Genomic DNA, 26813 nt, shown 5'->3' on the forward strand with positions numbered 1-26813 from the left:
CGCTTTGCTTGGGATTTCAGTGATCACATACATTTGAGTAGCCTCTGCCCAGGAATGTCCCTGCTATTTCTTGCACTGTTATAAACTCAGTGTTTTTTAAAAATCCCTCAAGAAAATTTTGTTTTTCTCCTTGTCAGATTACAAATACTTACAGGGTCCCTTTAGCACCAAGCCTTCAGACTCACGATAGTGAAAGCTGAAGCTTTTACAGTGTGGAGTACAGAAGTTTACTACCCCAGCACAGATTTACTTTTACAACTTTTTCTAGAATGAGATTACTGTAATTACAAGGAATATATTGAAAATGCTGTTGCTGCACATTACCACCACTAACTCGGAATATCGTCCTTGTATCAGCATGGTTCATTATTCAACTGTTGTGTGATGCTAAAGCATTTAATGATAATGACATTATGCCACATGATAATGTACTGAAACTTATTGTAAATGCTAATAAGGGTTTATGCATTAACCTACAATGTTTACTTTCACAGCATCAGTTATATACTAAATACTAATCTTCTGCCAGTGCACCCACTGGTGCTCAATGCTATTTTCTTCTCCTGTTGTTAAACAGCATACAGGTGTGTTACATATTTTGCCCACTTAAGTAAGTTACATCCATCCTTAAATTAAATATCTGATTATATTAAAATTGTTCTTTCCTTCTGGTATGCACTGTACTGTTGCTGTTTATCTTGCTCCACAGCTTCTGCTCTGAACAGTTTTTCTTGTATTCCCATGTACTGTTTTTACCTGAAAGATATCTGTCTGGAGTGTCCAGAGACAACCTGGTGCAGGCTTTCTCAGGGAAATGAGGATGTTCCTTGTTCAGTGGTTTAAAATGAAGCATCCTCAGGATTACACAGTCACCTATGGCTCTGAGAGACACCCTGAGAAGCTGATTCAAGTCATGCTTAGCAGATGACAGCACTACAACCAGACTCCTCTGTATAAACTCCTTTCCCTGCTGGCTCTGGAGTGGGATGGGTGATAAAATGTATCTTGGTCTGCCTGACATCCCCAGAGTCCATGTTAGAAGTGGCCATACTGAACTGCAAAGAAAACCCTGTGTGAGGACTGAGCAGATATTCGTGCAGTAGAGTGATACCCTACCAGTGCACAGTCAGGAGAAGACTCCAGCAGCCTTGGGACTGCCTGATCTTCTGTGGGATCCAAATGTGTGATGCCTCCACACCCCCGTGTGGTGCAGCACACATTTCTTGTTGTCCTCATATTCTCACAGTTGCCTAGGGAGAAACACACTGTGCTACCATGGGTCTGGGCTGAGGACAGTGAAGTTCTATTGAATAAACTACTGAGAGGCAAATCAGAACTAGAAAGCTTGACAATTTGAGCCTTTATTTTCATACCGATACTGCTATATCTGGCCTTGCTCAATACCTAAGCTCTTTCCTCTCAGGTTCCAAGTCATCAATCTTTGAGTAAGTGCAGCACGTCAAGGAAACTCTCTGAGCTGGGTGTCTTTTGACATTAATGCACTGAACAGTCTCCTTTGCATCGATCAAACATTCTGAGCAGTAGTTCTTTGTGGCTTAAAGAGCACTGGGTATTTATTTATTTGGTTTTGAGATGTGAATTTTTGATCTGTCTTTATTATCCCAAAGTTTGTGGGCTCTGAGGTAGTCTTGACATAAATAACTGCTGAGACAGCAGAAGGAACAGCACGTACCAGGAGCCAATTTAGTTGAGTGGCTTTCTCATCCTCGGGGTTGGATCTTGATACTTAACTTAAATATTTTATATTTTCAACCACCTATTTTCTATACATACACTTTACCTGTAATAGTGGATAAGATGTGGCTTTGCCATAGAAAGTTAAAGACATCACTTCTAACTGATGCTTAAGTGCCTGTCAAGTGCCAAGAGCCACTTTCCTGTAATTCATCATCAACCACACAGCAGTCTTTCTCAGTCACACAAATCCTCTTCCAGCAGTGCAGCTAGCCTATACTTGCTCACATCTAGATGCTGCTGATATTGCATCACTTGAGATTTTCATTATTGAAAGGTATCCCCCAAACGATACATGTGGACATTTTGTGTGACCTCCATATGGTTTTTTCTATGTCACAATGTTGCATTGCATAGAGCCAGAAGAATATGGGAACAGGAGACCATAGCGCACACTTTCCACTCTGCAGTGCTCAGATGGAAGATGCTGCATGGGTTTATGGATGTAAATGATTGTGATTTATTGCTTTTTTCTTTCTTTCTTTTTTTTTTTTTTTTTTTTTTTTTTTTTTTTTTTTTTTTTTTTTTCCATGTATTTTATTTTGGTTGCTTTGCAGTCATCAGAAAAAATTGTCTGCTGTCATTTCAGCATCACAGATTGGGCTGTTGGGTACACACTGTTAACCAGAGGACTATTTTGAAATGTACATATTGTTTGGCTTGTTGGATCCTTAACAAAAAACAAACAAACAAACAAACAAAAAGATAAAAAAAAAAAAAGAGCAGATGAGGAACAAGGCAATGCTAAAACAACAATGTCAAGGCCTTATATCATAAACAAGTTTTTGTGACCAAGGAACCTCCTGAGCAGGGCTTTATCAGGAAAAAAAGGTTCCATAGAAACTCCTGGAGGTGGTTTGGTTTTATTCTTTATCAATGTTCTTCTGATCTACTTGATAAAATACTTACCTAGTGTAAAGAAAGGTCTTAGGAGGGATCTGATCTCGGTCTTGGCTGCCATAAAGAGGATCAGCCTTGAGAGCTGTGTATGTTTATAAGAATCTCTAGCTCATTGTTCTAGTTCTGTTATAATTTAAATGAAATCATTAGCATGCATTTTTAATGGACCAGCAATATCTGATGAGATTTTGGCTCTTTTTTTTTTTTTTTTTTCCAACAGATTGTGTACTGAACTGTGTATGGCAGATGGAAAGCTTGGTAGGAGGTAGTTGGGTACATAAGAGAGATAGGGTAAGGTGTACTTTCATGGACCAAGTGTTTTCACATGTAGTAGTGTTTGTATTTACTGTGAACAGTTTGTATGATAAAATATTCAAGATTTGTTCAGGCTGTCTTTGTAGAACAGATTGTTCCACACATATGCAGAAAGAAAAGTGACTGTGGAGAACAGAGTGACTGCAGGATTGTTTCAGTGCAGTGTGCCTGTGGGGAAGATATCCTGTTTGAAAACACCATTCCTCCCATAGGTATGTAGTATTCTCGAGTGTCGTAATGTCCCCTTCTAATAAACCAAATTTCCCATATGGGCACTTAATCTAGATTATAAACATTTATCTGCTTTAAATCTTTCATTTGTCTTTTAATTAGTCTATTAATTGATTCTTCTTTGAGGCCATTAGAGAACTGACAGGCATTGCACAGCTCAATTTATTCCTTTGGGGTCCTAATTCAAAGGCCACCAGAGACTGGGACCTACTCCATGAACTTGGTGAAACAGGCTCAAAACTTGTATAATAAATATTTGATACACATTAGTAAGGGGTATTTTTGCACTGGATTTCTATCACTGATGGCTTTTGAATTCTCTTGTACCATTTTATATCTCCTTCAAGCATAAAAGAGTGTAAATGTGGTAAGGTTAAGATTCATTTTGTGTGTTCTTCTGTCTCTGGATTTTTACTAATTTAACAGGGTTTTAAAACTCTATTGCATCTATGTTTAGCCCCTGAAGTGAGAGTCTTAAAGTGGAGTTTGAGTACCATTGTAGTCCTGGAACATAAACATGGAATTTTCTTTGGACTTTTCCTAATTCATTTGCAAGTTGGAAAACTACTACTGGATCTATTTTGTTTTTGAAATGAGTTAGACCTTTGCCTCATGATTCTTTGCTACAGAAAGAAAGAAATGCCAACAATTTCACTGTAAAATTTGGACCAGTTGTTGTTCTTCAGGGAAAGAGGTGGAGTAGGCCATTTGTGAATGGTGGACTTGTAATCTTTCCACATCTGCTTCTCTGATGTCTTCCCAAAGGATGATGTCTGTTGTTGCTGGCCCTACTTCCTGTCCTTCTTCACACTGCAAATTATGATGGAAGTGCTGCAAATGAATATTTTGCATTGGTCTTTACACACAACTCTCATACTGCTTATAGCTTTCACCTCTAAAAGGAATACACTGTGGAAAGGTGTGGAAAAGCTTGAGTTGCTGCAGTAAGAGTACTCATCATAGGCCAGATCCACAAATGTCACCTGAAAAGCACTGAATGTGATTAATTAGATGCTGGTGAAGTGCAAGACTGCTGTGATGCAAAGACAGATGTTGGTTTTTGCCTTCCCAAGAGATCCTGCTCTTGATCTGTAGTAGGAGAAAGATATTTTCCTCAGACTGCCAAAACTAAACCTCATTCACTTCACAGCTGCGTAGACACAGGTAGTGTGCTCAAGGATTTTTGACCAGACAGAAGTCTGTAACTGACTCGGAACCTTTGGCTTTGAACTCATCTACACTTTTTCACAGCATCTATTATAAACATATTGATAGTTAAAAACTATTATTGTACTTACTAGAAAAAAGAAAGAAAGAAGAGCTCCCACTGTAATTAAAGGACTAATGGAAAAAGAAACTGAAAAAAAAAATGAAAGGAACAGGGGGACCTTTCCATTGTGGTGATCTAAGTGTAGTAAGCTAATACTTCTTATCCATCAGTGAACCTTATGTCTAGTTAAAAAATAGTGCCAGTGCAGTTTAATTGGACTGGCTGAGTCTTAAATCTTTTTTGCTATGGTGGTGCCTGGCAGCTCTGCCATAGTCAGATTGATTTTTCTCCTTTAATGGTAAGCTCCTGTCTCTTCAGTTTGCATTTGTCTGCATCAGTCAGAAAGGTGGAATAAAAGTTGTCAACCCTGATGTGCCTTAGGGCTCACCCAAAGATAAATCTTAAACCACTTGACACTGTTGCTAGATACAAGGCTATCTGCTGTGATGATAACAGTGATGATGATAATAACAATAACAACTGTAGATTGGTAGATCTCTTGTATCCCATTTGAATTATACAAAAGCTGTCCAAGGGAGAGAGAAGCAGACAACTGAAGCAAGGTTCGATACTCATCTCTCTCACTGTTTATAGAGGCTGAAAGATGAAAAAGACTCTGGCAAGGGGAATGAAAAAAAATCCAGAAAAAATAAGGAACGCTGATTTAGTGCAACCTTTGGGCCATTCTCCAAAGATCAGTTGTCTGATGAAGTGCTGCCTCACAATTTTAAGATGTTCTCTTATAGCAAACCTCCTGGAGCAAAACTTGGTTGCATTGACTGACTGGCTGCTTGACCAAAGCAATGGACTCATAGTCCTTACCCAGTTTTCAGGTATGTAAAACACAATTCTTAAATGGTGACATGGGAGAGCAATTCTTTAGCTGGGCTAATCACTTTTCAAAGCAATCTAATTCTTCACTCCTATCACATGCTTGTAGAAGCAAACTTTGAGTGCAACAAGCAGTGAATAATTTAGACTGGAAGACATCTGTAGAGTCAACCAGTCCTACATACTGCTTAATGTGTAGCGAAATAGCTCACATTGCTCAGGGCTTATTCAGTCAGGTTATGGGCACCAGCAGGAATGGCAGTTCTATCCTCCTGGGACCCTGCCTCAAGGTATGATCAGCCACATGGTAAAAAAGGCTTTTCCTGATGTCTGATCATGTACCCATTAATTCTTGTCCCATCATCCTGGACCTCTGAATCACGCCTGTCTCTATGCTTTCTTTAACCTTTTATTAGGTCTGTTCAGATAGAGGTAAGATTCCTCTGGAGGAAAAGGATCTGTGGGTGCTGGTTGGTACTGGCCTGAACAAGAGCGAGCAGTGAGCCCAAGTAGCCAAGAAGGCCAATGGCATCCTGGTTTGTATGAGAAATAACTCAGCCAGTGGGAGCAGGGAGGTGATTGTTCCCCTGTGCTTGACATGGGTGAAGCTGCACCTCAAGTACGTGTGCAGTTTTGGACCCCTCATGACAAGAAAGATATTGAGGCCCTGGAGCATGTGGACAGCAAAGCTGTGAGTGGTCTGGAGCACAAGCCTTATGTGGACCTGATGAGGAAATTGGAATTGTTGTTCAATCTGGAGAAGAGGAGGCTCTCGGAAGACCTTATTGCCCTTTGCAGCAATCTGAAAGGAGGCTGCAGCAACGTGGCTGCCAGCTTCTTCTCCTGTGTAACTAGCGATAGGACAAGAGCGAACGGCCTTAAGTTGTGCTGGAGTAGGTTCAGGTTGGATATTTGGAAACATTTCTTCTCAGAAAGAGTGGTGAGGCACTGGCACAGGGTTCCCAGGGAAGTGGTGGATTCACCAACTCTGGAGGTTGTCAAGAAATATGGAAATGTGGTTGTTAAGGACATGGTTAGTGGACATGGTAGTGATGGGTCAACAGTTGGACTAAATGATCTTAGAAGTCTTTTCCAACCTCAATGATTCTATGATTCTATATTCTGTACTCAGGCCCCCTGCCATCTTAGTGGCCCTGTTCTGAACTTGCTTCACTAAGTCCAAGTCTTTCTTGTACTGGGGCATCTTGAACAGGACAAAGAACACCAGAGATATCGTCCCAAGTGGTAAATAGAGGAGTCCAATTGCTTTCCTCAAGCTGATGTGTATACTTTCACTACCACAACCCAGTAAGCAGTGGGCCTTGTTTGTCATAAGGACTTATTTCGATGTGTGCCATTCACCCTTCTAACAGCTTGTGCTAAAAGCTGTAGTTTAATAAATTGCTTAGCACTGTATCTACAGAGACTTTTATTCATTTTACTCCAGTGAATTTAGTATGGTCAGCAACATTCACTGTATGTGTGAACCTGAGCCCATTCACCTCCTGGGGAATCCTGCACCTGAGAGCTGAGGTAGGCAGATGTGTTTGACAGCTTCCTTCCTCATGTGTCTTTTTTTCTCTTTTATACTTGTCATAACTTTGGTGATATCAAGGATGTGCTGGCCTTTTCCAGCTCTTTTTATTAGCAGGTATAAATTCAGTGCCAAATCCCTGGATCCTTGTTTCCCTTAAGTTAATTAGACTATTGCTGTGAGCAATCCTGAAGTAGATGACATGGCTTCAGTGCTCCCTTCCCTTGCTACGACAGAGGGCTGCATTCACACTGTCATAACTGCATGACACCTGCCCTCCTCTAGTACCCAATATGTGAGATATAGTGCTAATCAATTCTGTCTTGGGAACCTATTTGTACAGTTCCTGGCTTTGTAGCAGTGAACTGCTAGGAGGAGATTGGAAAGCTACAGCCTGGCATCATTTGCAGGACAGGAAATCCCCTGGAGCATGTTTTACCCTTCCCACTGTTTATTTCTCATCAGTGGAGCTGATCCAAGCATTCCCTCTAAATATTGTCATTAACTAAATTTTTCTTGTCTCTCAGAAATCTTAAAGATGTTTCTGATAACCACTGGAAACTTTTTAAAAAATAAATCTCTGATGTTTAATGTATATTCATGTTTTGAATGTTTCTTAAATCAAGTTTCTTTATTGGAATGAGTTGTTAGAATGGAATATCTCCAATAATTCTATTTTTATTAGAATCCCATATTTTTAAATGAAAGTATTCCAATCCACAGAAATACCAACGAATGAAAATTGTCCAAACCCAGAAGAACAGAAATCTTGAGAAGCTTTTTGAATTTTTTTTCCTGTAGTTCTCTTGGGAATGGCAAGAATGTATAAGCAAGCGTAACCACAACCACATTTTCTCTTTTTCCATCTCTTTTAGCAATGCAGTAGGTCTGGAGAGGGCAGGAGAGGAGTACAAGAAAGGTGAACATGGGTTGCCTGGTAGTCATACATGTTGTCAAAGGAAGAAATGTTTTTCTTTTTTTTTTTTCAAAATCAGCCCTGCTTGTTCATCAGTCTTTTAGGGCTTTGCAGTTACTACTCTATTCAATTTTGTGTAAACTTTCTGTTGAAGATGAATAACCAATTGGCTCATGTTCATCAGGAATTGATATAAACATCTATAAATTTGGAGAGATCTTGCTGTTGTCAAGAGATGTAATGTAACACATTTATCCTTTGCTATAATTCAGTGAGACTGAAGAGGAGAAAATAACATTATACAGCCGGGAATAAATAGGCACCAAAGGGAAAAGCAAAAAGATCTTTTAGAGGTATAGGCAAAAAACAGACTTTGCCAAAATACATCCCAAGGTTTTGAACTACAGGCTACTTAAATATGCTTCATATCTGGAGATCAAACACAAGAGAACAAGGTGATCAACATGAAAGAATCAGTTCATTCCAGAAAAAGTGATTTCTTTGACTCAAATAAAATGGCTGCTGTGCACTTTGTCTAACATCTTCCATTTCGTTCAGCAAGTAGAGATCTTTCTGGTCAAGATTGTGTAGACATAGGGGACATCAAACACAGTACAGTGCAGTTCATCACATGCATGCTTAGTCCCCTGAGTTATGCACATACATTAGGGTCTGATCTTAGCCTGAAGACCCAAGAACTCCATAGAATTCATAGAATCATAGAACTGTATGACTTGGAAGGGACTCTTAAAGGCTATCTGGTCCAACTCCTCTGCTATGAACAGGGATGCAGCTCCATCAGGTTGCTTAGAACCCCATCCAGCCTGACTTTGAGTGTCTCCAGGGATGGGGCATCCACTGCCTCTCTGGACAACCAGTGCCAGTGCCTCACCACTCTTATTCTAAAAAACTTCTTCCTTATATATAAAATCTAAATCTTCCCTCTTTTAGTTTGAAACTATTTCCCTTTGTCCTATCCCAACAGTCCCTGCTAAAAAGTCTGTCCCTTTCTTTCTCATAGACACCCTTCAGATACAGAAAGACTATTTTTGGATCTCCCTGGAGCCTCCTCTTCTCCAGGCTGAACAGCCCCAGTTCTCTCAGCCTGTCCCCATAGGAGAGATGTTTAATCTCTTAGATCATTTTTGTGTCCCTCCTTCAGATGCACTTCAACAGGTCCATATCTCTCCTGTACTGAGAACTCCACATCTAGATGCCTTTGCACGTTCCTTGCTTTTCTGTTGAAACATTGAAATACAGTGTTGCTTGAAGATTTGCTGGAAGTGTCATTGTTAATTGCCCTTCTGCTAGAGATGCAGCAACATGGCCAGTGTTACACCACAGCTTTGTGATCCTGTGATTCCTTTGGCCATGGAGATCATAATTGCTGCAAAGGATAGTGTATGCAGGGCTATGATTAAGAAGGAATAGTGAGTGCAGAAAAAAAAGTGTGTGTCTATTTCTGCTAGATACTGTCCTAGGAAAGGAACAATGCTGACAGTGGAGGTCTATGAGAGCAGTCACAGCACTGGAAGTGCCCCTTTCCTGTGCCCAAACACAGTTTGCAAGAGTACAATGTACAAAATGAAGCTCTTGTGAAAGTTTGATTCGTGTTCAATGAAGTTATTTTTTTAATAATACCTGATTTGTGACAAGGATTTATTTATTAACTCAATATAGCAGGGTCTGAAACCTGCCTTTTAGGGAGCTTACTTGTTAGCATCTGACTTACTGCTTGAATCTGAGTATCTAAAGGTTTAGGGGTAAGGGAGCAGCTGCTGTTGTGACGAACTGAGCAATGAATTGGTAAGAAAGATATAAAAGAAAGATAATAGGCAGTTATCAAACTGTGTAAAATGTTTGTATACTATCATCATTCAGAGAACAAATCTGTTAGAGAAAATGTGTGATTCCTTTTCCATCCCTGAAATCGATATGTGCACTCTCTCCAAATTTCTGTTTTGTTCTAATGAACTCTGTTCCCTCACTTCTTGCCATTTTGCATATTGTTTTGACTCTTACTGTGAAACTGTAACTGCTCCATTTAAGTCTTATGTTTTCCTTCAGGAAAGCTTCCTGATAAGAAACTTTGCAATGAAATTGGAATGATTTTCTATGCCGACATTTAGAGCTCCAGCTCATGACTGCAATACCTTCTGCTAATAGCTCTAACTTTCTGCATTAAAATTAATAATAATGAAAAATACTGGTGGAATTTAAAAAAAAAAAGTAAATGTGATTAAGGAACGTAAGTGAAAGAGATTTCTTGCAAATGCTAGGGAAATGGGTAGAGGTGCAGATGAACTTAGATGTCTAAGCCTAACACCTCACACACAAATGATGCCAAAATAGAAATAAAAAAATACAGCCTAAAGGCTGAAAAGCTGTTGTGTTCTGACCATTCCTGAAATGGTGATCATGCAGTGTAAATATAAGCCATTTATTCTTAAAACTGTTTAAATTGCATGTCAGTCAATGTATGTTTGTCACATCCTGGAGCACAACAATCTAATCTACTCTAACCAGTTGCCTTGCAGATAGACTTGGGTGTGAGAAATCCTGATTCCTTTTCTGCCTTTCATCTACATCCCCTTAAGAAGTAATTTGAGAGTATAAACATCTCTTCTTTGAAGAGCAATAAAAAATTCTGGTGCAAAACTGTAACCCAAGCAAGGCTTATTTGGAGAGACAGAGAGAGAACAAGGTCTGCTGAGATGTTTTGAAAGGTTGGAACTGCTAACATTCATATCAAAAGGACGTATTTGTTAGGATTGGGCAAGGATAAGGGGTAAATTTTCAATTCAGTAGAGTGAAACCAAAAAGGCAATAAATCAGTCAATCAAAGGGGTTGTAGTGAAGAGTGGGAACAGTTTTATACAATGTTTGTCTGATCAATAGCATCGTTTACTATATAAATAACCATCAGTGTGAACATTTTATTGTTTTCTACACACATTTTCCACAGCTGGCAAGTGTGTTTGTTTATGATGAGCCATTCTGCAAATACTGCTCTCAAGCAGCCCGTGTGTCAGAATTATAAATGCACCCCATCAGAAGTTTATTCGTAAAATTATCCATAAAAGCCTGAAGTTCTATGCCTAGCTTTGTAGCTTATTTTCTTGGCAGTTATAAATATGCTGATCTTTTGTTTTCTGTCTTCTTTTTCTTCGATAGTGTTTCATGTTTTATTTTTAGGCAGAGGGAATTCCCAGAGTGTCATCTAGTGCACCCTGCTGGCTGGACACAACTTCATCAGGTTTGATGGTCTTTCTGGCTAAAGTACATTGAAATCCTTTATAATACTTTCCTGAGATGAAAAAAGTTATTATTATTATTATTATTATTATTATTATTATTTTGTAATTTAATGCAACTTTAGATGAGAGTTTTAAACCCCACTATTTACAATTCAGAAACCACATTAACATCAAAGTTATGGGCTGTTTGGGACACTCCCCTTTCTCTCTCTCCTTTTTTGAAAATTCCTCTGAATTTTTCTGTCCCCTTCTAGTTTCTCTCTCATCTCATATATTTCACTTTCCCACTTCACCTCCGCATCAAAAACAGACTTCACTTGGAGAAAAAGGGTTAAAATTGTCAAGTCTATTGTAGGAAAGTGGCTGTTAACTTGACATAAAATATATTAATTGTAGATTTCATAGAATCACAGAATCATAGGACCATTTATGTTAGAAGGAACCTTGAAGATCATGTAGTTCCAACTCCCATGCAACTCCCATCTAGTGGGACACCTCCCACTAGACCAGGTCCCTTGGTTTTTCTTTAAATTTGAGAGAAATATATAAATTATTCAGATCCAAACTTTTGTGCATACTGTTTAAGGGAGACAGGGTTCAGGATCTGTGAGCCTCTGTGTTCTGTTTTTCATAGACCAAAGGACAAAATTATTTACTCAAATTCCACTGCAGTAAAACTGCATAGTCTAACAAGTATCTTAATTGATCTCCAGGAAAAAAAAAAAAATAATAAAAAAAAAATGATGGCACTTTAATATAAACCAAGTGTTTTCAATGGCAGATTTCAAATGCTGAGGGATTGAGATTGGTGCATTGGTCTTGTTCTTTTCTGTTAGTAGATTTGCATATAGTGTTGCAGCTCTCCCACAGGGAGGGAAGGGATGCTGGAATCCTGTAGTTTCAATGCCGCTGCTGTATTCTGACACTAAAAGATGCAAAAGTACTAAAGATGGAGGTTATTTTTGTTATTGCTGAGTTTTATTGATTCTTGCATCTTCCTTGCACTCTCACCTGCCTTTAGCAAAATGGGAAGCAGAACAGTGGCTGTAAAAGCTGGAAGTAATGGATATGTCCTTTAGATAGGGTGATGTTTGGTTGGACTTTTGCTCCCCCCCAATCCTGAAGGATCGTCATTTGCTTCATAATGGCCTGACGTACTTCACAGGGTAGGGCTGTGCAAAGCTGATCTCACTTCACCTTGAGGAGTGGCAGCATGGTCCACCAAAATGAGAAGTGTGAGACACTGCATCTTCAGCTGAGTCACCAACCCTAGTGGTAGGTGTTGCAGTAACATATCTGCTGTGAGATCTACAGAACAAGTTCAGAAACACCATTTCTTTTTTGGGTGCTTGAGAGACGTGTGTTGGTACTAGAAAGGCCATAGGAGTGAACCTTTGTGAGAGTGTTATCCTTTGAACACAGAAGGATTGTTGAGTAAAGAAATAAGGAAAACTGCATATTGAAAGGATCAATAACGTTTATAAAACCAGTGTTATTTTCAGTTCTTGCTGATATAATATGAAGAAGTCAGCTTGACATTGTATTTTGTTGGAAGTGCCTTTATGAATCTTCTGCCCTCAAAATAACCCTTATGGTAGAATTAATGTCAATAGTAAAGGTGTAGTGATATTTTCTTGGCTGACATTTCAATATCTGCCTTGGCAGACATATCTACTCCATTCTCTATCTCAGAAAGTATGGTGATGCTTCCAAGGGGAATTTGAGTGTCCTTGATTTGATGTTTCTCCTAAATTTTGATTTGGTTAAAAATTTTCATTTCCTTTCAAAAGATGTGTTATTCTTCATTTCTATTCCTAACACAGTGCAAAGTTTACATGATGCTACATAAGCAGTTATATTTCATACTAGAAGTAGCTGAGCTCTTGAATCCCATTGGGTGGAAACTATTATATAAGGTGATATTTTCTCAATAAAACTTTAAACAGAATAATAGCAATAATTGATAAAAATAATAGCAAATGTTCATATTTAGCAGTTTGTACCATATTACCTCTCATTAAAAGGATAAATGTAAGAGTAGAGAAGCTCTGAAAATTTAGAAAGGATTTTTCTCATGTGGTCAGAATTTGGAGTGACTTTTTCTGATGCACAGAAGATAATGCTGTCCATCTGTGTTTGATGCATGTAAAGTGATACTCAGTGATGATGCTGCTATAGCTAAGGACACAGTTTCTTAGCTTCATTGCCAGTATTTTTCTATCCTGTGTCTTCGAGCAGTACTGGAAGGTATGAACAGTAGTGTGCTGGAGATTTCTGCAGTGAGCAGCTTCTCTTGCTGCTCTCACTCTACATTTGATGTAAGAAGGAAAAGTGAATATATGATGGCCTAAATTTTCTTTCAGTATTTGCAAGAATGTAAATTAAAAAAAAAAAATCTGTTGAGAAAAAAAAAAGGAAAATGTCTAGTGATGGTAGAATGTTGGTTTGGTTGCATCTTCAGCAGAAGTAATCCAGTGCATGTGGACTACCACACAAACAGAAACTGTACTAGTAATTATGACATTACTATTCCTGATGATGCAGTTAAGTGATATTATATGATGCCCTCCCCTCATATCTCATACAGCTGCATGCTAAAGAGATGGCCCCAACAGAATGAAATGGAGCAGCTGAAAATGTGGCAGGGTTACACCTTTATCCTGGGCAGCTTCAGCAGGTTTGCAAATAGTTACATCCAGTCTTTCTATTAACTATGAACTTATTCCAGAATTATTCCAGAATTTTAACATTACCTTGTCAGCCCAAACACCCTCACTGGTGGAAGATGATAATGACTGAGTAGAAGGTAGGATCAATATATCAATAGAGCGGCAAAGGAGAGAATAGAAGGCTGTGTAAGTGTACTAAGATCAAGAAGAAGTAGGGATTAGAAGGTTAAATAGTGAGAAGCTTGAAGGCTTAAGACAACAAAGCTACATTTGATGTACTGCAGAAGTATACATACAAAGTATACTGTGTTCTGATCTTTTACATTTTTTCAGTGAGATGCTATTTACATAGACTGCTCTGAAAGTAATGCCTCCTAACTATTTCCATGGAAACAACAGCTGTTACAAGGAGCACAATTGCCCTATTTGATAGAGCATATTCTCAGCTACAAATCACTATTTTTCAACACAGCCATCACCACTAGCTATATGTTTTTGCCAGTGATAAACAAGAGCCTGCATATCACACTTGAAAAATCTGTGCTGGACGTGACCCTTTGTTGCCATTGGTGAAATGCACCACCCTGCACCACTCCTCACTGTACTCACTTTCACTGTGTGGAAGTGTTCAGAAAGTGTCAGTGAATGTCAGTGGGTGCCACTTTTCCCACATGGAGGAATTAAATGGCATGCCTTTGCTTCATATGAATTTCTATGCCAGATGCCATTTTGTCGATCACATGGCTACAAAATTTAATGGGATATTGATCGGAAAATTCAGTCTCTGCTGCCATTCCACCTGCATCCACCTGTGGTTTTGTGGAGCATCATAATAAAATGGGAGGTGTTACTTTCTGAGTAGCCCTCAAATGTTACTATTACTTGCCAATCTTTTTCCTCCCCCCCCCCCCCCCCCCCCTTTTTTTTTTTTTCCCCTTGAAAACATAGTATTCAATACATCTGAAAAAAAAAAAAAAAAAAACCACCAAAACAACCCACTGTTCTTTTGGATGTCAAGTTCATCTAGCTGCAGTTCAGAAATTTCAGAATGTTTTCAGCTAACAAACAGCAATTTCTTCATCTTCTCATCCAAAGGTGACACAGATGTTTGAAACCTCTATACTCACTGCACGTATCAGAAACACTAAACATTTCATTTCCTTGATTCCTCTTCGTTGCCATCAACTTTCTGGAAAATGTGGAAGCCGTGCATTTACCTCTTCAGACTCTCTGCCAAGTTCCCTTGAATTATATTTTTCTTCATTTTTGTCTCACACATTTATTACATGGTGACAAATGCAATTTTTTTCTGACACCACATAATAGATGTGTGAAACACACACACATGTTCTGGTAAGAGATTGCTCTTTATTTCCTGGCTCCAGTTGCAAAACATGAGTCAGGGTTAGAAAGGTTGTACTTGTGTCAGAGAAGTGTAATCTGCATCCTCAAACTCTTCTAGCTTTTACAGTAGTAGGGAAAATGGAAAATCTGGTTGTTCTATTTCTCTGCTTGCTATTTTCTTCTACCTGAGCACATCCTTTCTTCATTTTCTAATCACCATTTCCTTGTATTGTTTATGTTTATTCAGTTCAGAATTTGATGCTGTCATTAGCAGGAAAAACATCTCTCCTAAGCCAAGTATACCAGCACTCTGACTGAAGTAGGTGCATCATTTTTAGACAAAACATCCTCCTACTATTCTAGTTTTAATGCAAAGAAGAAACACTGCTAGCCATTTACTGTGAATTCCAAGAGGCATTTTCTCTGTATAGACTGCTATTGATGTTCTGCTGTATAATTATAGTTAATGACCAAACAGCCTCTCTACAAGACTTTGGTGACGTTTGTGCCTTATTTATATATACTTGCATTAAGTGTTCTGTACACTTTTGCAGTGTGTAGGAGAGATAAGTGAAATACAAAATCGGATAGATTTTTATGAACTAAAGTGAAACAAGGTCCAAGTTACAAGTTAAAACAAAAGCAGGTAAACAGTGAAGTAAAAAAGAGAAAACTAAACACATCATCATTTCTTACTGGATCCAAACAGGCTTGGAGTTTAATGTGGCAAGCAGTTATTTTGCAGCTACCCATGGGTGATTGGAAGCAGCAGGAACTATGGTACTTCCATGTTAATCATAAACAGAGTTTTGAATTGATATTTTTGTTTCTAAAACATTTTATCCCACAGGGTCCTAGTAGTTGAGTGGCTCCTGCAATAGAATGACAAATAACTGTGTGACATGCTGTAAAAAATTTAGAAAATGAGAAAAACTATCCCATTTTCCAAACAGAGCAGAAACAACACTAATTTCATTAGGCAAGATGGAACAGACAATTAAACTGGGCACGCTTTTAATTTTGAAGCTAACCGGATAACTGATGCCTTTTGCAAATGTATCAACTATTGAAATTATTCCTTTAAACTGAAGCAAAACCACTGATTTTCCTTTCTAATATTAAAGCATTTACTTTACACAAAGTATAAGAAATGTTACCTGTTGCCTCCACCATTCCTTCTAGGATTACAACAATTTCTAGCTCCTCTTTGGGCAACTGGGCTTTGGAAATCTCCCAGAAAGGACTCTGCTGGTTAATTTCATGGCTGATGATCAGTGGTGAAACCAAAAAGAGACGATCATCCCCTGTGTAATAACCTACGTTGATATCTGTCTGGTTGAGCGGTATAAATTCCCCCTCCTTTGTCTGTTTGGATTTGATCAACTTGGCTCGTATTGATGCCTCTACAATGTGTGAATTCCTAAGGTCTCCTACTCGGAACATCAGACATAGCTTTCCGTCCCGCATGGAAATAACTGCATTTGTAGAAAAAACCAAGGTTTCTGCCCTCTTCTTGGGTTGGGATATTTTCACAAACATACAGCCAACCATGAAAGCGTTGACGATAGAACCTAAAACAGACTGAATTAAAAGAAGAACAATTCCCTCGGGACACTTGTCTGTGATGACCCGGTAACCATACCCAATGGTAGTTTCTGTCTCGATTGAGAATAAAAAGGCTGAGACAAACCCATTGAGGTTGCTGACGCATGGAGTCCACGTGCTGTCCCCTATATGATCCATATCTCCTCGCATGTAGGCAATTAGCCACCAGATCATTCCAAAGAAGAGCCAGGTCACTGTGTAAACCATGACAAAAATCAACAAGTTGAACCTCCACTTCAGATCAACTAAAGTAGTGAAGATGTCTGTCAAGTAACGGTAGGTCTCTCTGACATTCCCGTGGTGGACGTTGCATTTTCCATCTTTCCTAACATATCTCTGGATTTTTCTCTTGGCACATTCTTTGTTTAGATTTTTTGGCAGATCCTCTCTAGCTTGTTTGGGTAACTTTGGCTGATGAATAGTGACAGGGCTCTCTATGTCCTGCTCCATTGAGTCTTCTTCCAGTACGTTAGCTGCCATTGAAAGCAAACAAACAAGAAAAAGGCAGACATTATTTTTCTTATTATTTCCCAAAGTTAACACATAACTTCTTCAAATATTGCCAAAATGATATCACTATTAATAAATAAAATTATTGTCCTCATTATTTGCTCACCTATTACATGCATAATGCAGAAGTCAAATGATGTCAAGCATCCTCATTTTATTACTAACTAGAAATACTTTAAAAGCAAATGCTCTTTTTTCTGATCTATCAGGACATCCAATCTACACCCATATTTAAATTCTGCAGGATGTATTCAAATAAATCTTTCTATCCCTCTGTCCTCCTTTACAGTTTAATAAATGAATTTTTTTATGCACCAAGAAAGATCTTCTGGGAGATAGCTGATATAAATGAGGAAATGAGTTTGCTTGAGGGTTTCCGTGAAGATGAGCAGAGAAAATGAGCAATTGTTGAACTATTTTTTTCTCTGAATTGCATTGCTACGGGGAAAGTATTAAAGAAGTTTCAGAGGTTTAAAAAAACAAACTTTTTTTTTCCTTTTTTTTTCCTTTTTTTTTTTTTTTTTCTTTTTCAGAATTAGCCAGTCCTACTCCTGTTGAAGGAAAGGCAGAATTTCATGTAATATATGCCAAATCCAATTCAAATACATTTCTACAGAAAATCGGTGTCTCGCTGATACTGAGACAGGGAACTGTGTGTCCTTCTCCCAGCAACGTAAAAGATACAGTGCTTCAGAACATGATATCATTTGAATTCGTTATGCCTGTGGCCTTTAATTCAAGTGTTCCTTTCTAATGACATCATCCTACAGAGTGTTCCCTATTTAAGTGTCTTATATGAATATAAAAAACAGAAACAACAGTAACTGTCTTTTTTCCCTATTGCTTCCCAGCCTCTTGAAATAAATAGCTTCATTAGTTTATGAGGTTTAGCTTATATACAAGAAAGCAGAGTTTATGAAGAAGAGTGGCCTCCTCCAGGAAGCCAAGGACCTTGAAGAGGTCTAGAATAAGTCTGTCCTTTCATTGGAAAGCCTTCTGCACTCTGAGGCTTCTTTCTATCAGAATTTCTCTTGACTCCAAATTTTCTCATTTTTAGATCCTATCTGATCCAGTTGTCATGTCTCTGGCACTGCACAGGCTTGGGGTCTCCGCTTGGCTGTCCTGGGCAATAGACTCAAACCCTTTCAATGTCGAGGAGTAGCTGGGGATGTCCTAGACTGGAGAGAGGACTTGCAGAAGGGACTGCTCTGAATATGTAAGTATGGCTTGAGGAATGTTTTGGCCTTTCTCTCTCTCAGCTGTGCGTATTATATGGCAGACTGTGGAATCTCACAGTATATGTAGATTTTTCAAGATGTGCAGATTCATCTCTGCAGAGAAAGGGCTCCATAAAAAAGTGACTTTAGAAGTGAGTGAAACACCAAGAGAAAAAAATGGGTTGTAGAGTGGTTGTCTTACATCCTGTCCTGCTTCACTGACAGCCAAGCTTCTGCTCAGTCCCATAGCCTTTTCCACGTTAAAAGTAAGGCTCAAAGGCTGACAGTAGCGTGGAAACATGGAAGCAGTTCTATATTTTAAACACTACACTCCACCCTGTGTCAATTTTTTAGTTTGCTACAGTGTCTTGGGAGCATTATTCAGGCTGATTGTAGTGGCAGCACTTAAAATCGTGTCCCAGACCAGTCAGTTCAGGATGAACTTATCCCAGTTGGTGACAGTGTGCCTACTTGGATTATCACTAATGCTATATAATGTATGACAAAATAAACACAAGAAAAAGGCCTTAAAGGAACCTTGTGAGACAGAGTAAAGAAAAAGGCAGAAAATTTGAAGTTAGGGCTTCACGCTTTATGCTTAACTCCATTGTGCCTAAGGATATTTCAGTCCAGAGGAACTATCACACTGCTGCAGTAACAGACCCCTCAAATACTCATGAACAGCCTACAAAAGCTCTGGCTTTTAAGGATTTAATGCAATGTATGTTAGGTGAGCAATGCTGGTTTAATGTGTTTCATTATATTTAATGCATTGTGAATATTAGTCTTTCTCTTCCCTGCTAGAGCACAAAGATAGGATGCAGGTGTTCCCTGTTGCATTTCAGAATATATCTGCTGCTAAAGGCAGCCATGCCCCAGGCCTTCTCCCTGGAACATCTCTTACCAGAAGGTGCGAGGCTTATTAAAAACCTTAACAGGATGGGAAAGGGACACAGGCACTAATTTTATTAGCGTCATCAGGAAAAATTGGAAAGAAGGTAGCTATCCCTGGATAGCTACCTGTCATACACTGCACCCATCGAGCCTGCTTTGTGTTTGTTTCTTACAGAAGTACTTACTGGGAATGAAGCATGTTCTGTTCATACAGCAAATTTTTAACAGAGCTTTCAAAACACTTTGTGCTGATGAAGCCCTTGTGCATCATAGCCAGCATTACTTGCCTTTTACAGTGCATGTACTGAGCCACAAGCAGAGCTAAGGGCCATGTTTTCTCAAGCAGCTATAGGTTTTGTAGCAGGAGCAAACTGCTGCTGTGCTCCCAGCACATGGTGGTGGGCTGGCTCTGTCACTGTAAGTGGTTTAACGTGTGAGAATTTTCCTCAGCTTTGGGAGGCGGCACCAGAGCTGGTTCCTGCGTGGATGTGGAAAAAGGCAGCTTTTAACAAGCAGATCCAATGGCTGCATTTAATCTAAGTCTCTTTCAGTATAGCACCTCACTAACACTTGCAGACATTGTAATCTCCCTGGAGGTATTTGGCCGTTTTGTCAACCCTTTAGGCTGTTTCCAGTGCTGTCATTTCTCAACTCCCAGGCAGTCTCAGAGAAGAAAAAATTAGGCAGATTTTTTATTTTTTTCTCTTATGCAAGATTTTACACTCTCCCTCGTCCAAATGCCCATATTATAAGACCCCAAAAATACCAGTATGGGGAGATATCTAGATCAGAATTATTGCCCAAAACTCACTTGGGCTGAGCTCTCACTTTAGAGTGAACCCGTAGCTCCTGAAATAAGTGATCCAAGGACTCTGCATCTATGTGTTTCCATGGAAATGCTTGAGGAATAAGTTTTAAACACATGGCCAGATCCCTGTTCAACAGTGAGGCTGAGGAGCTGCCACATATTGATGGTGCTTTTTGCCACAAAATGCTTTGACTAATTATATTTTTACTTGATATCAACCCAATTAACTTATGTTGTTTATTTCATGCAATTTTCTTTTTGGTTATATAATGGCTGTCATGGTTCCAGGAACAGGGGAGTGAATAGCAGCTCTCTCACTTGTGAGCTATTTTTACTATCTCTGTTTTTCTTCATGACAAAAATACATACACATTATTAATTTGCACTGAAAAAAAAGAAATCAGCAACATTTGAACATTTCCCCTTTCTCAGTAAACATTATGTTTCCTTGAACGCGATGGTCAGGTGTGAACACCACGCCAATTTAGAATATTCTGTTCAAAATACTTGTTCCAATGAGACCTTCAGGCAAATGCATAACACATGTATGGGATTTCTGTGACTAGCTTGATTTTCCACCAAATGACAGAAATGACTTCTCCAAAACAAGTCCCTGAATTTGTGCTTCATCATAGCTGTATGTACTGGCTATGTCAGCATATTAAATGTGCCCAGGTCTATTCTTTAGCATGAAAGCTAAATGGAAGGGTACAGCCCGCACTTGTACTATTTATTCCCATTTGTTTTCAAAGCAGGGTAGACTTACACAGTCTGCTCATTGGAAACAGACTATGTTCCATAATGACATAATGACACCTGTAATGTAGGCAGGAACTGTGTATACTCAGTTACGCAGTGGCCAAAACCATGGCAGAGGCTTTCCTTGGAATTTTACCACACTGGCAGCAGGGTGGTTGCCCTCAGGATCAAACATCTTATTTTCTAGTAAAAATGCAACCAATGATAGTGCTCCAGTCTTGTGAGTTTTAGGACAGATTTAGAAAGACACAATTCAATGTCTCCAAGCACATATTTTTGTTTAGAGTCTGTGGAAAGATATGAATCAACAATAAACTATGAGCTGTGCTTCTGCTCTCATGACCTTAAGTAGTTGTGTACATAATAGGTTGTTATAGTCTCTAAGTCACCATTTTATAATCAAATACGTTTCTTTATATTTTGATAGTCCTTCAGAGATCTTGTCATGGTACTGTACAAGCACAAACCAAATGGAGGCATGCAAAGGACATACTACAAAATAATTTGGTGTTTTAACACAGAATACTGCAAATTGTAACTTGACCCTTTTTTAATAGAATCTGATGTAGGGAATTCAGCTGAAGTTTCACTACAATTTAGTAGATTGATTTTCTCTTCTAACACAGTTGTGAAGGATTTGTGTGCAAATTTATTAAAATATGACTAATTTCAAAAAATTGGTTGTAACCTACTCATTGCTCTCATGGCATTTATCATACAAATACAAATGTTGTACAGATGTAGTTTTGACTGTCATTTCATAGAATTGTTAAGGTTGGAAATGACCTTTATGACCACTTAGCCCAACTGCCAGCTCACCCCACCATGCCCACTGCCCATGTCCCTCAGTGCCACAACTACATGGTTCTTGAAAACCTCCAGGGACGGGGATTCCACCACCTCCCTGGGCAGCCTGTGCCAGTGCTTAACTGCAATTTCTGTCTGCAGGTTGTTCCCCACTTTCCCGTTAGGATGAGTGCAGCTTTTAGATTAAGCAGCTTTTAGATTAAGTAGATGTTTGCATCGGTAAGGTCCAACCCCGTCCTTTTGTGAACTCTCTTCAGCATTCACCATTTATTTGTTGTGATCATAAACTTTCCTGACACTGAACTCACTTATGGAATATTTGATAATGCCAGGTGGATATTTCTGTTCCCCACTACCTCTGGAAGGTTGTTGGTCTTTGACACCAGGGGAAGAAGTCATTGTACTGCACAGTACAAGAGATTTTCTGCAATGTTCAAGGTCTTTTTGTTTCTTTTCTTGTGTAAGATGCGAAGAGAAGTCAGACAGAGGAAGCAGACAGGGAGCTTTTGAAACGCTTTGCCTGAACTCTGGCTTGTTTTATCCACTGTTTCAGAGCTTTGTAGAATCTCACTCTAATGAGCACTGAGGGCACAAGAACAGATACTCTGAGAATAGAGGAGGATTTGCTTGTTTGATTAACTTGGCCCATATCCCTCTCAGTGAGACCAGGTACTGTGAGAAACTGTATATTATCATTATATATATGAGGAGGAAGTCTTATTTACAGAAAAAGAAAGAGGAGCTTTTTGTGATCATCTAACAATTGTAAGCAGTCATTATCACAAAATGCAGATTTTCCTCTGAAAATGAGAGAAATTAGGATCTGGTCTTTCACTGTTGAAATCAATGAAAGACTGCCTACTCATTCAGCTGGGAACATTGTCTAGTTCTCATTTGGAAATGTAGAAGCATTCAATAAACACTGACTTGTCAAATTTCTTCAAGTACCAAATTACTTATTTGCTCCCACAGAATCATAAATATAAATTCAGAGAAAACGAGTGTGATTTAAATTTATTTCAGCTGCAGTTTCCAGTAGAAAAGAAATGCAAATTGAAATACATTTATGATTAGAAAAGTGGATGTAAGAATGATGCCTTGCTTTTTCATGCTACCTGCTTCATTATTACATTCTTATCTAATCCAATAAAAATAGTTTCTACTATTTTTATTTCTTTTAAGCCTATACAGTTACAAAGAAAAAAAATCAATCTAGATAACACTTTGCCTCTGTGCAATACAAACATTTTCATGAAGTTCTGATTCTTAGCCCTTTGAAAATGGAGGATAGAAAATGATGCTTATATGTAAATTTAAAAAAAACATGACTCCATTGTTGGTAAGCATTTGACCTTGTAGATTTTGTTTTGGATTTTAACCAATTTCAACACCGAATTTACCACTAAAGGTTCCAGTATGCTGTTTTTACATCTGCTTTGCTCCATGTAGATTCATTTGCAGCACAAGTGAGGCAAATAATCTATGCTGTATTATATGTGTGGAGAAGTGTAAGAAGGCTACAGACTTTGAACCTGCAAAAATGTCTGGAGATAGCTAATTATCATCATCTTCTCTAAATGGAGAATCTTGAACTAGAATATGAAACTTGTTTACTACCTGAATTCTGAGTGCTTGTGTAAATGTCTGGCATAAAAAATAGGTTTCTAGAATAAGAAGATTTTGCTGTTACATATCTTTGCTCCTCTCTGATTAGTCTAGTTATACATGACTTTTAGCAGACATTTGGCTTTTAGAAAATCTAAAAGCATGTGAAGTTTCCCTGTGGGCAATGGTCATGGCCCCAAGCTGCCAGAGCTCAAGGAGAGTTTGTAGAATATCTCAGACAAAAGGTTTGGATTTTGGGTGGTCCTGTTTGGAGCCAGGAGTTGGACTCAATGATCCCTGTGGGCCCCTAACAGCTCAAGCTTTTATATGATTCTTTGATCTACACAAATTAACCTAACTTTGTTTGACTTCAGCATATATTCTCACCATTGACACACTTATATTTGTGGCAATAATGTCCAGAGCCTTTTCTGGGGTCCCAATTCAGTGCTGTCTAGATACTGTTCTTTAGAGAAGACTCAGTATGGTTGTGGGCTATTGTTGATATTGCACATGCGCTATGGCTTGTGTTATGCCCTTATTCATCAAATTCCCCTTGATGGTACAAATCATCTTTGTCGTAAGCTGTATGTTCAACTTATGAATCCCTCTGATTTTATATGGCAGACAATCTATTGTCTTTATCTAGTGCTCAGTATCTCTTCATGCTCACCCTTCTCATTTGTGTAACAAGTGAAGTGCAGATAATGGAAGGCTATTAGAAAGCAAAAATCAAGATGACCAGTCACAATAAGTGTACAAAACTGGCATTGAAGTCAGAGACTCTGGCATGCAAATATAGTAACATACAAAAATGTCAGAGGAGTACACGATTGATCTATTTGGAAAAAATCAGACTCATTTTCTCTTGCTATAGTGTTGTCCTATCTACAGCCAATACAGAAATGACCACCTCAGAAGCTGTATTTCTTTAGAGAAGGTGAGAAAGATAGAAAGAAAGCATTTGTGCTTTTGTGTGGAAAAGCTGCTGCAAGAAGTTAAGCAAGGTCAGTGGCATAGACAATGTAGGTGTCCCTCCCTGAATCATGCCACCATTCATCATCAGAACTTGTATAATTTCTACTGCATGGGGTAAAGCTACTGACAGCTGCTGTAGTAGAGATAATAGGGATCATTAATGATTCTCAGTGCTGACAGGCCTTAATAGCTGCTAATGCTGGCCACATGCTTCCCTTCTGATACCTCTGCATCAGATGCATGTCTCCCTGAATTACTGTAAAATGTCATTGTCTGATGTGCCCCTTGAGAGATTTCTTTTTTGTAGTTACTCAGCTCCAGCTATTTCTGCCAGTTACTATGACAGGTACTAATGCCAAAATTTTTACTTTCCTGTTTCAGCAGTTCTTTAGACATTTACCAAGAAGTCAGTTTTACTTCTGTGAGGTGTACCAGGAACAGGAGAAAATATACTGACCTGAATATTACCAGTTTAGAACTGCGTTCACATGTTCTAACTGCTGGAAATTGGATAAAAAAAAATCAAAACTGCTTAATATCATACAATATTTTGGGTAAGACCTTGACCAACAGATTCTGCCCAACATAAGATCAACTTCAAATGTGGATCATAGTTCTCAGGGCCAGAGATGGGAATTTCCCCAGCCTCCCTGGGCCTTGTCTCAGTATTGGGGACATTTTTTTTCTTTATGTTCCATTGGGATTTTCCTTACTGAAACTTGTGCCCATTGCTCCTTGGTTTTACCGGTACACCTCTGGGAAGAATCTTGCACCATCTTATCTATAGCTTCTCTTTTGCATCTTGGCTGTTGATTTACTGCTCTGCCTTCCTGAGAGTTCCTGTGAGGGATGATTAAATTCTGTTTTCTCCACGTTTTTTTTCCTGATTATGCTGAAAAAGAACGTCCTCAAGTTTTGTGAGCAGAGATGAGGAGGATTAGTTCCTTCTTCTCATGATCTTTTTTTCTGTTAAAATTTTCCCAATTGAAAATTCTAGAAATAAAAATTAACTGATAAGCTGAACATTTTGTATGCATAATTCTAACTCATTTAATTCTGCACCTTTAATGTCACTAATATCTGCAGATTTCTCTTGGTTGCTCCCATAAACCTAAGTGTAAATAGGAGCATGGTTGTCCTGTCCAGCCTACAAGCCTATGGATCTGATAAGGTGGATGTAGTTGCGAAGCCAACTCAATCTCCAACATATTCAAAATGTCATGGCTATCAAGTGAAGCCTCTGGTGACTGGAAAAAAGGAAACATCACTCTCATTTTTAAGAAAGGGAGAAAGAAAGATCCAGCATGCCATGGATAGTCTGTACCTCTTGTTTTCAAAGCTGCAGAACAATTTCTGACCTGGTTTTATTTATCACTATAGGTGTAGACAGGATGGTAATGGGTCTAGTTCCTATTCCATGTATGTGAAAAGTTTAGAACTCAGGCAGCTGTTGCTCTGCCCAATGTCTATTTGTCCAGCTAGGTCACTGGAGTAGAGATTAAGAGAGCCTTGGAAAAGGAGTTGCTGCCATCAGTTTTCCCACTTTCCCGCTGACAGGCGAAGCCAACACTTTTATCTCCCAACTTTTGGAGAGAGTGTTCTTTCCTCTTCCTCTTCCTCTTCCTCACACCTTCATTCCTGGGACAGTCAGATACAGTTTTTGCCTGCACTGCTGAGCAACAATGAAACAACTCTGTACCTGAATATTCATACAGCTTCTTGGGCAGGTGTTGGAACCATCTTGACTGCTGCATAGACATACCCTGACAGCTTATTCTGCTTCGATCAATGAGCTATCATAAACATAAGGTATAGGAAGAATGAAGAAGAAATTTTTTGTCAGAAAGAAAAAATTTGGTTCAATCAAATTGAGTCAATTTGGTACAGCTATGCTGTACCAGACCAGTGAAGTAAATAACTTATGCAATGAAGTAAGCCTTCAGACCAAGCACAAGAATTAATAGTACTTTCCTCCAGAAATGGGCAGAAGACACCATACTATTGATTCAGATTTTGGATTTGATCACCTTAAGAATAGAGGATCTGAAAAGAATTTAAGAGTGCTTATTTTTCCTCTGCAAAGCATCACCTACACTGAGTGAAATCTCAGTTGGTCAAGACAACTTTCTGCTAGGGAGACAACAAGCTATGGGCCATGTGTATGTGTGCTATGATACAAAGTGGACTGACTACTACTTTGCCGCTGATTTTGCCTACCAGCATCATTCTGGAGAAGCCAGACTTTGGGAGAGCATACTGAAAACTATCAGTAAAGATGAGGTGTTTGTGCTAGAATGACTGTCACTTGCAACTTCTGCTTATCCAACACAGGCTGTAGAGAACAGAGTGTCTTTGAAGTGCAGATAACTGATTCCCTCTCTTTGTCCTCAAGTTTTCAAAAGAATAATGAAAACATGTTACACACTTCCTTCCTTAAATAATCCTTTCTTTCTCCCCTCATTTTACGTCCAGCTATACCCCAAACAGGCTGCCCTGGGTCACAGACATTGCCTAAGAATTTATTGGTTTTCCTTACTGTTTCATGAAGATACAGAAGAAGCTGGAAAGATGGGAAAAAAGTGAAACAGACAGGAATGTATGTTGCTTT

At 38.8% G+C, this 26813-nt stretch overlaps 1 protein-coding gene across 4 annotated transcripts in view; it reads right to left on the reverse strand.

Annotated features, from left to right (window-relative positions):
- KCNJ6 (potassium inwardly rectifying channel subfamily J member 6) overlaps positions 1-26813 on the reverse strand; it is a 156912-nt gene that overhangs the window by 23716 nt on the left and 106383 nt on the right. For all 4 annotated transcript variants that reach the window (XM_048934032.1, XM_048934029.1, XM_048934033.1 and 1 more), the window contains one exon: positions 16180-17100. In XM_048934032.1, coding sequence (XP_048789989.1) covers positions 16180-17077 — 898 coding nt within the window. In that variant the 5' untranslated portion in view covers positions 17078-17100. The remainder of the gene's footprint in view (positions 1-16179; positions 17101-26813) is intronic.

Source organism: Lagopus muta, chromosome 1 (genome assembly GCF_023343835.1).
Source record: "Lagopus muta isolate bLagMut1 chromosome 1, bLagMut1 primary, whole genome shotgun sequence".
Lineage (NCBI taxonomy): Eukaryota > Metazoa > Chordata > Aves > Galliformes > Phasianidae > Lagopus > Lagopus muta.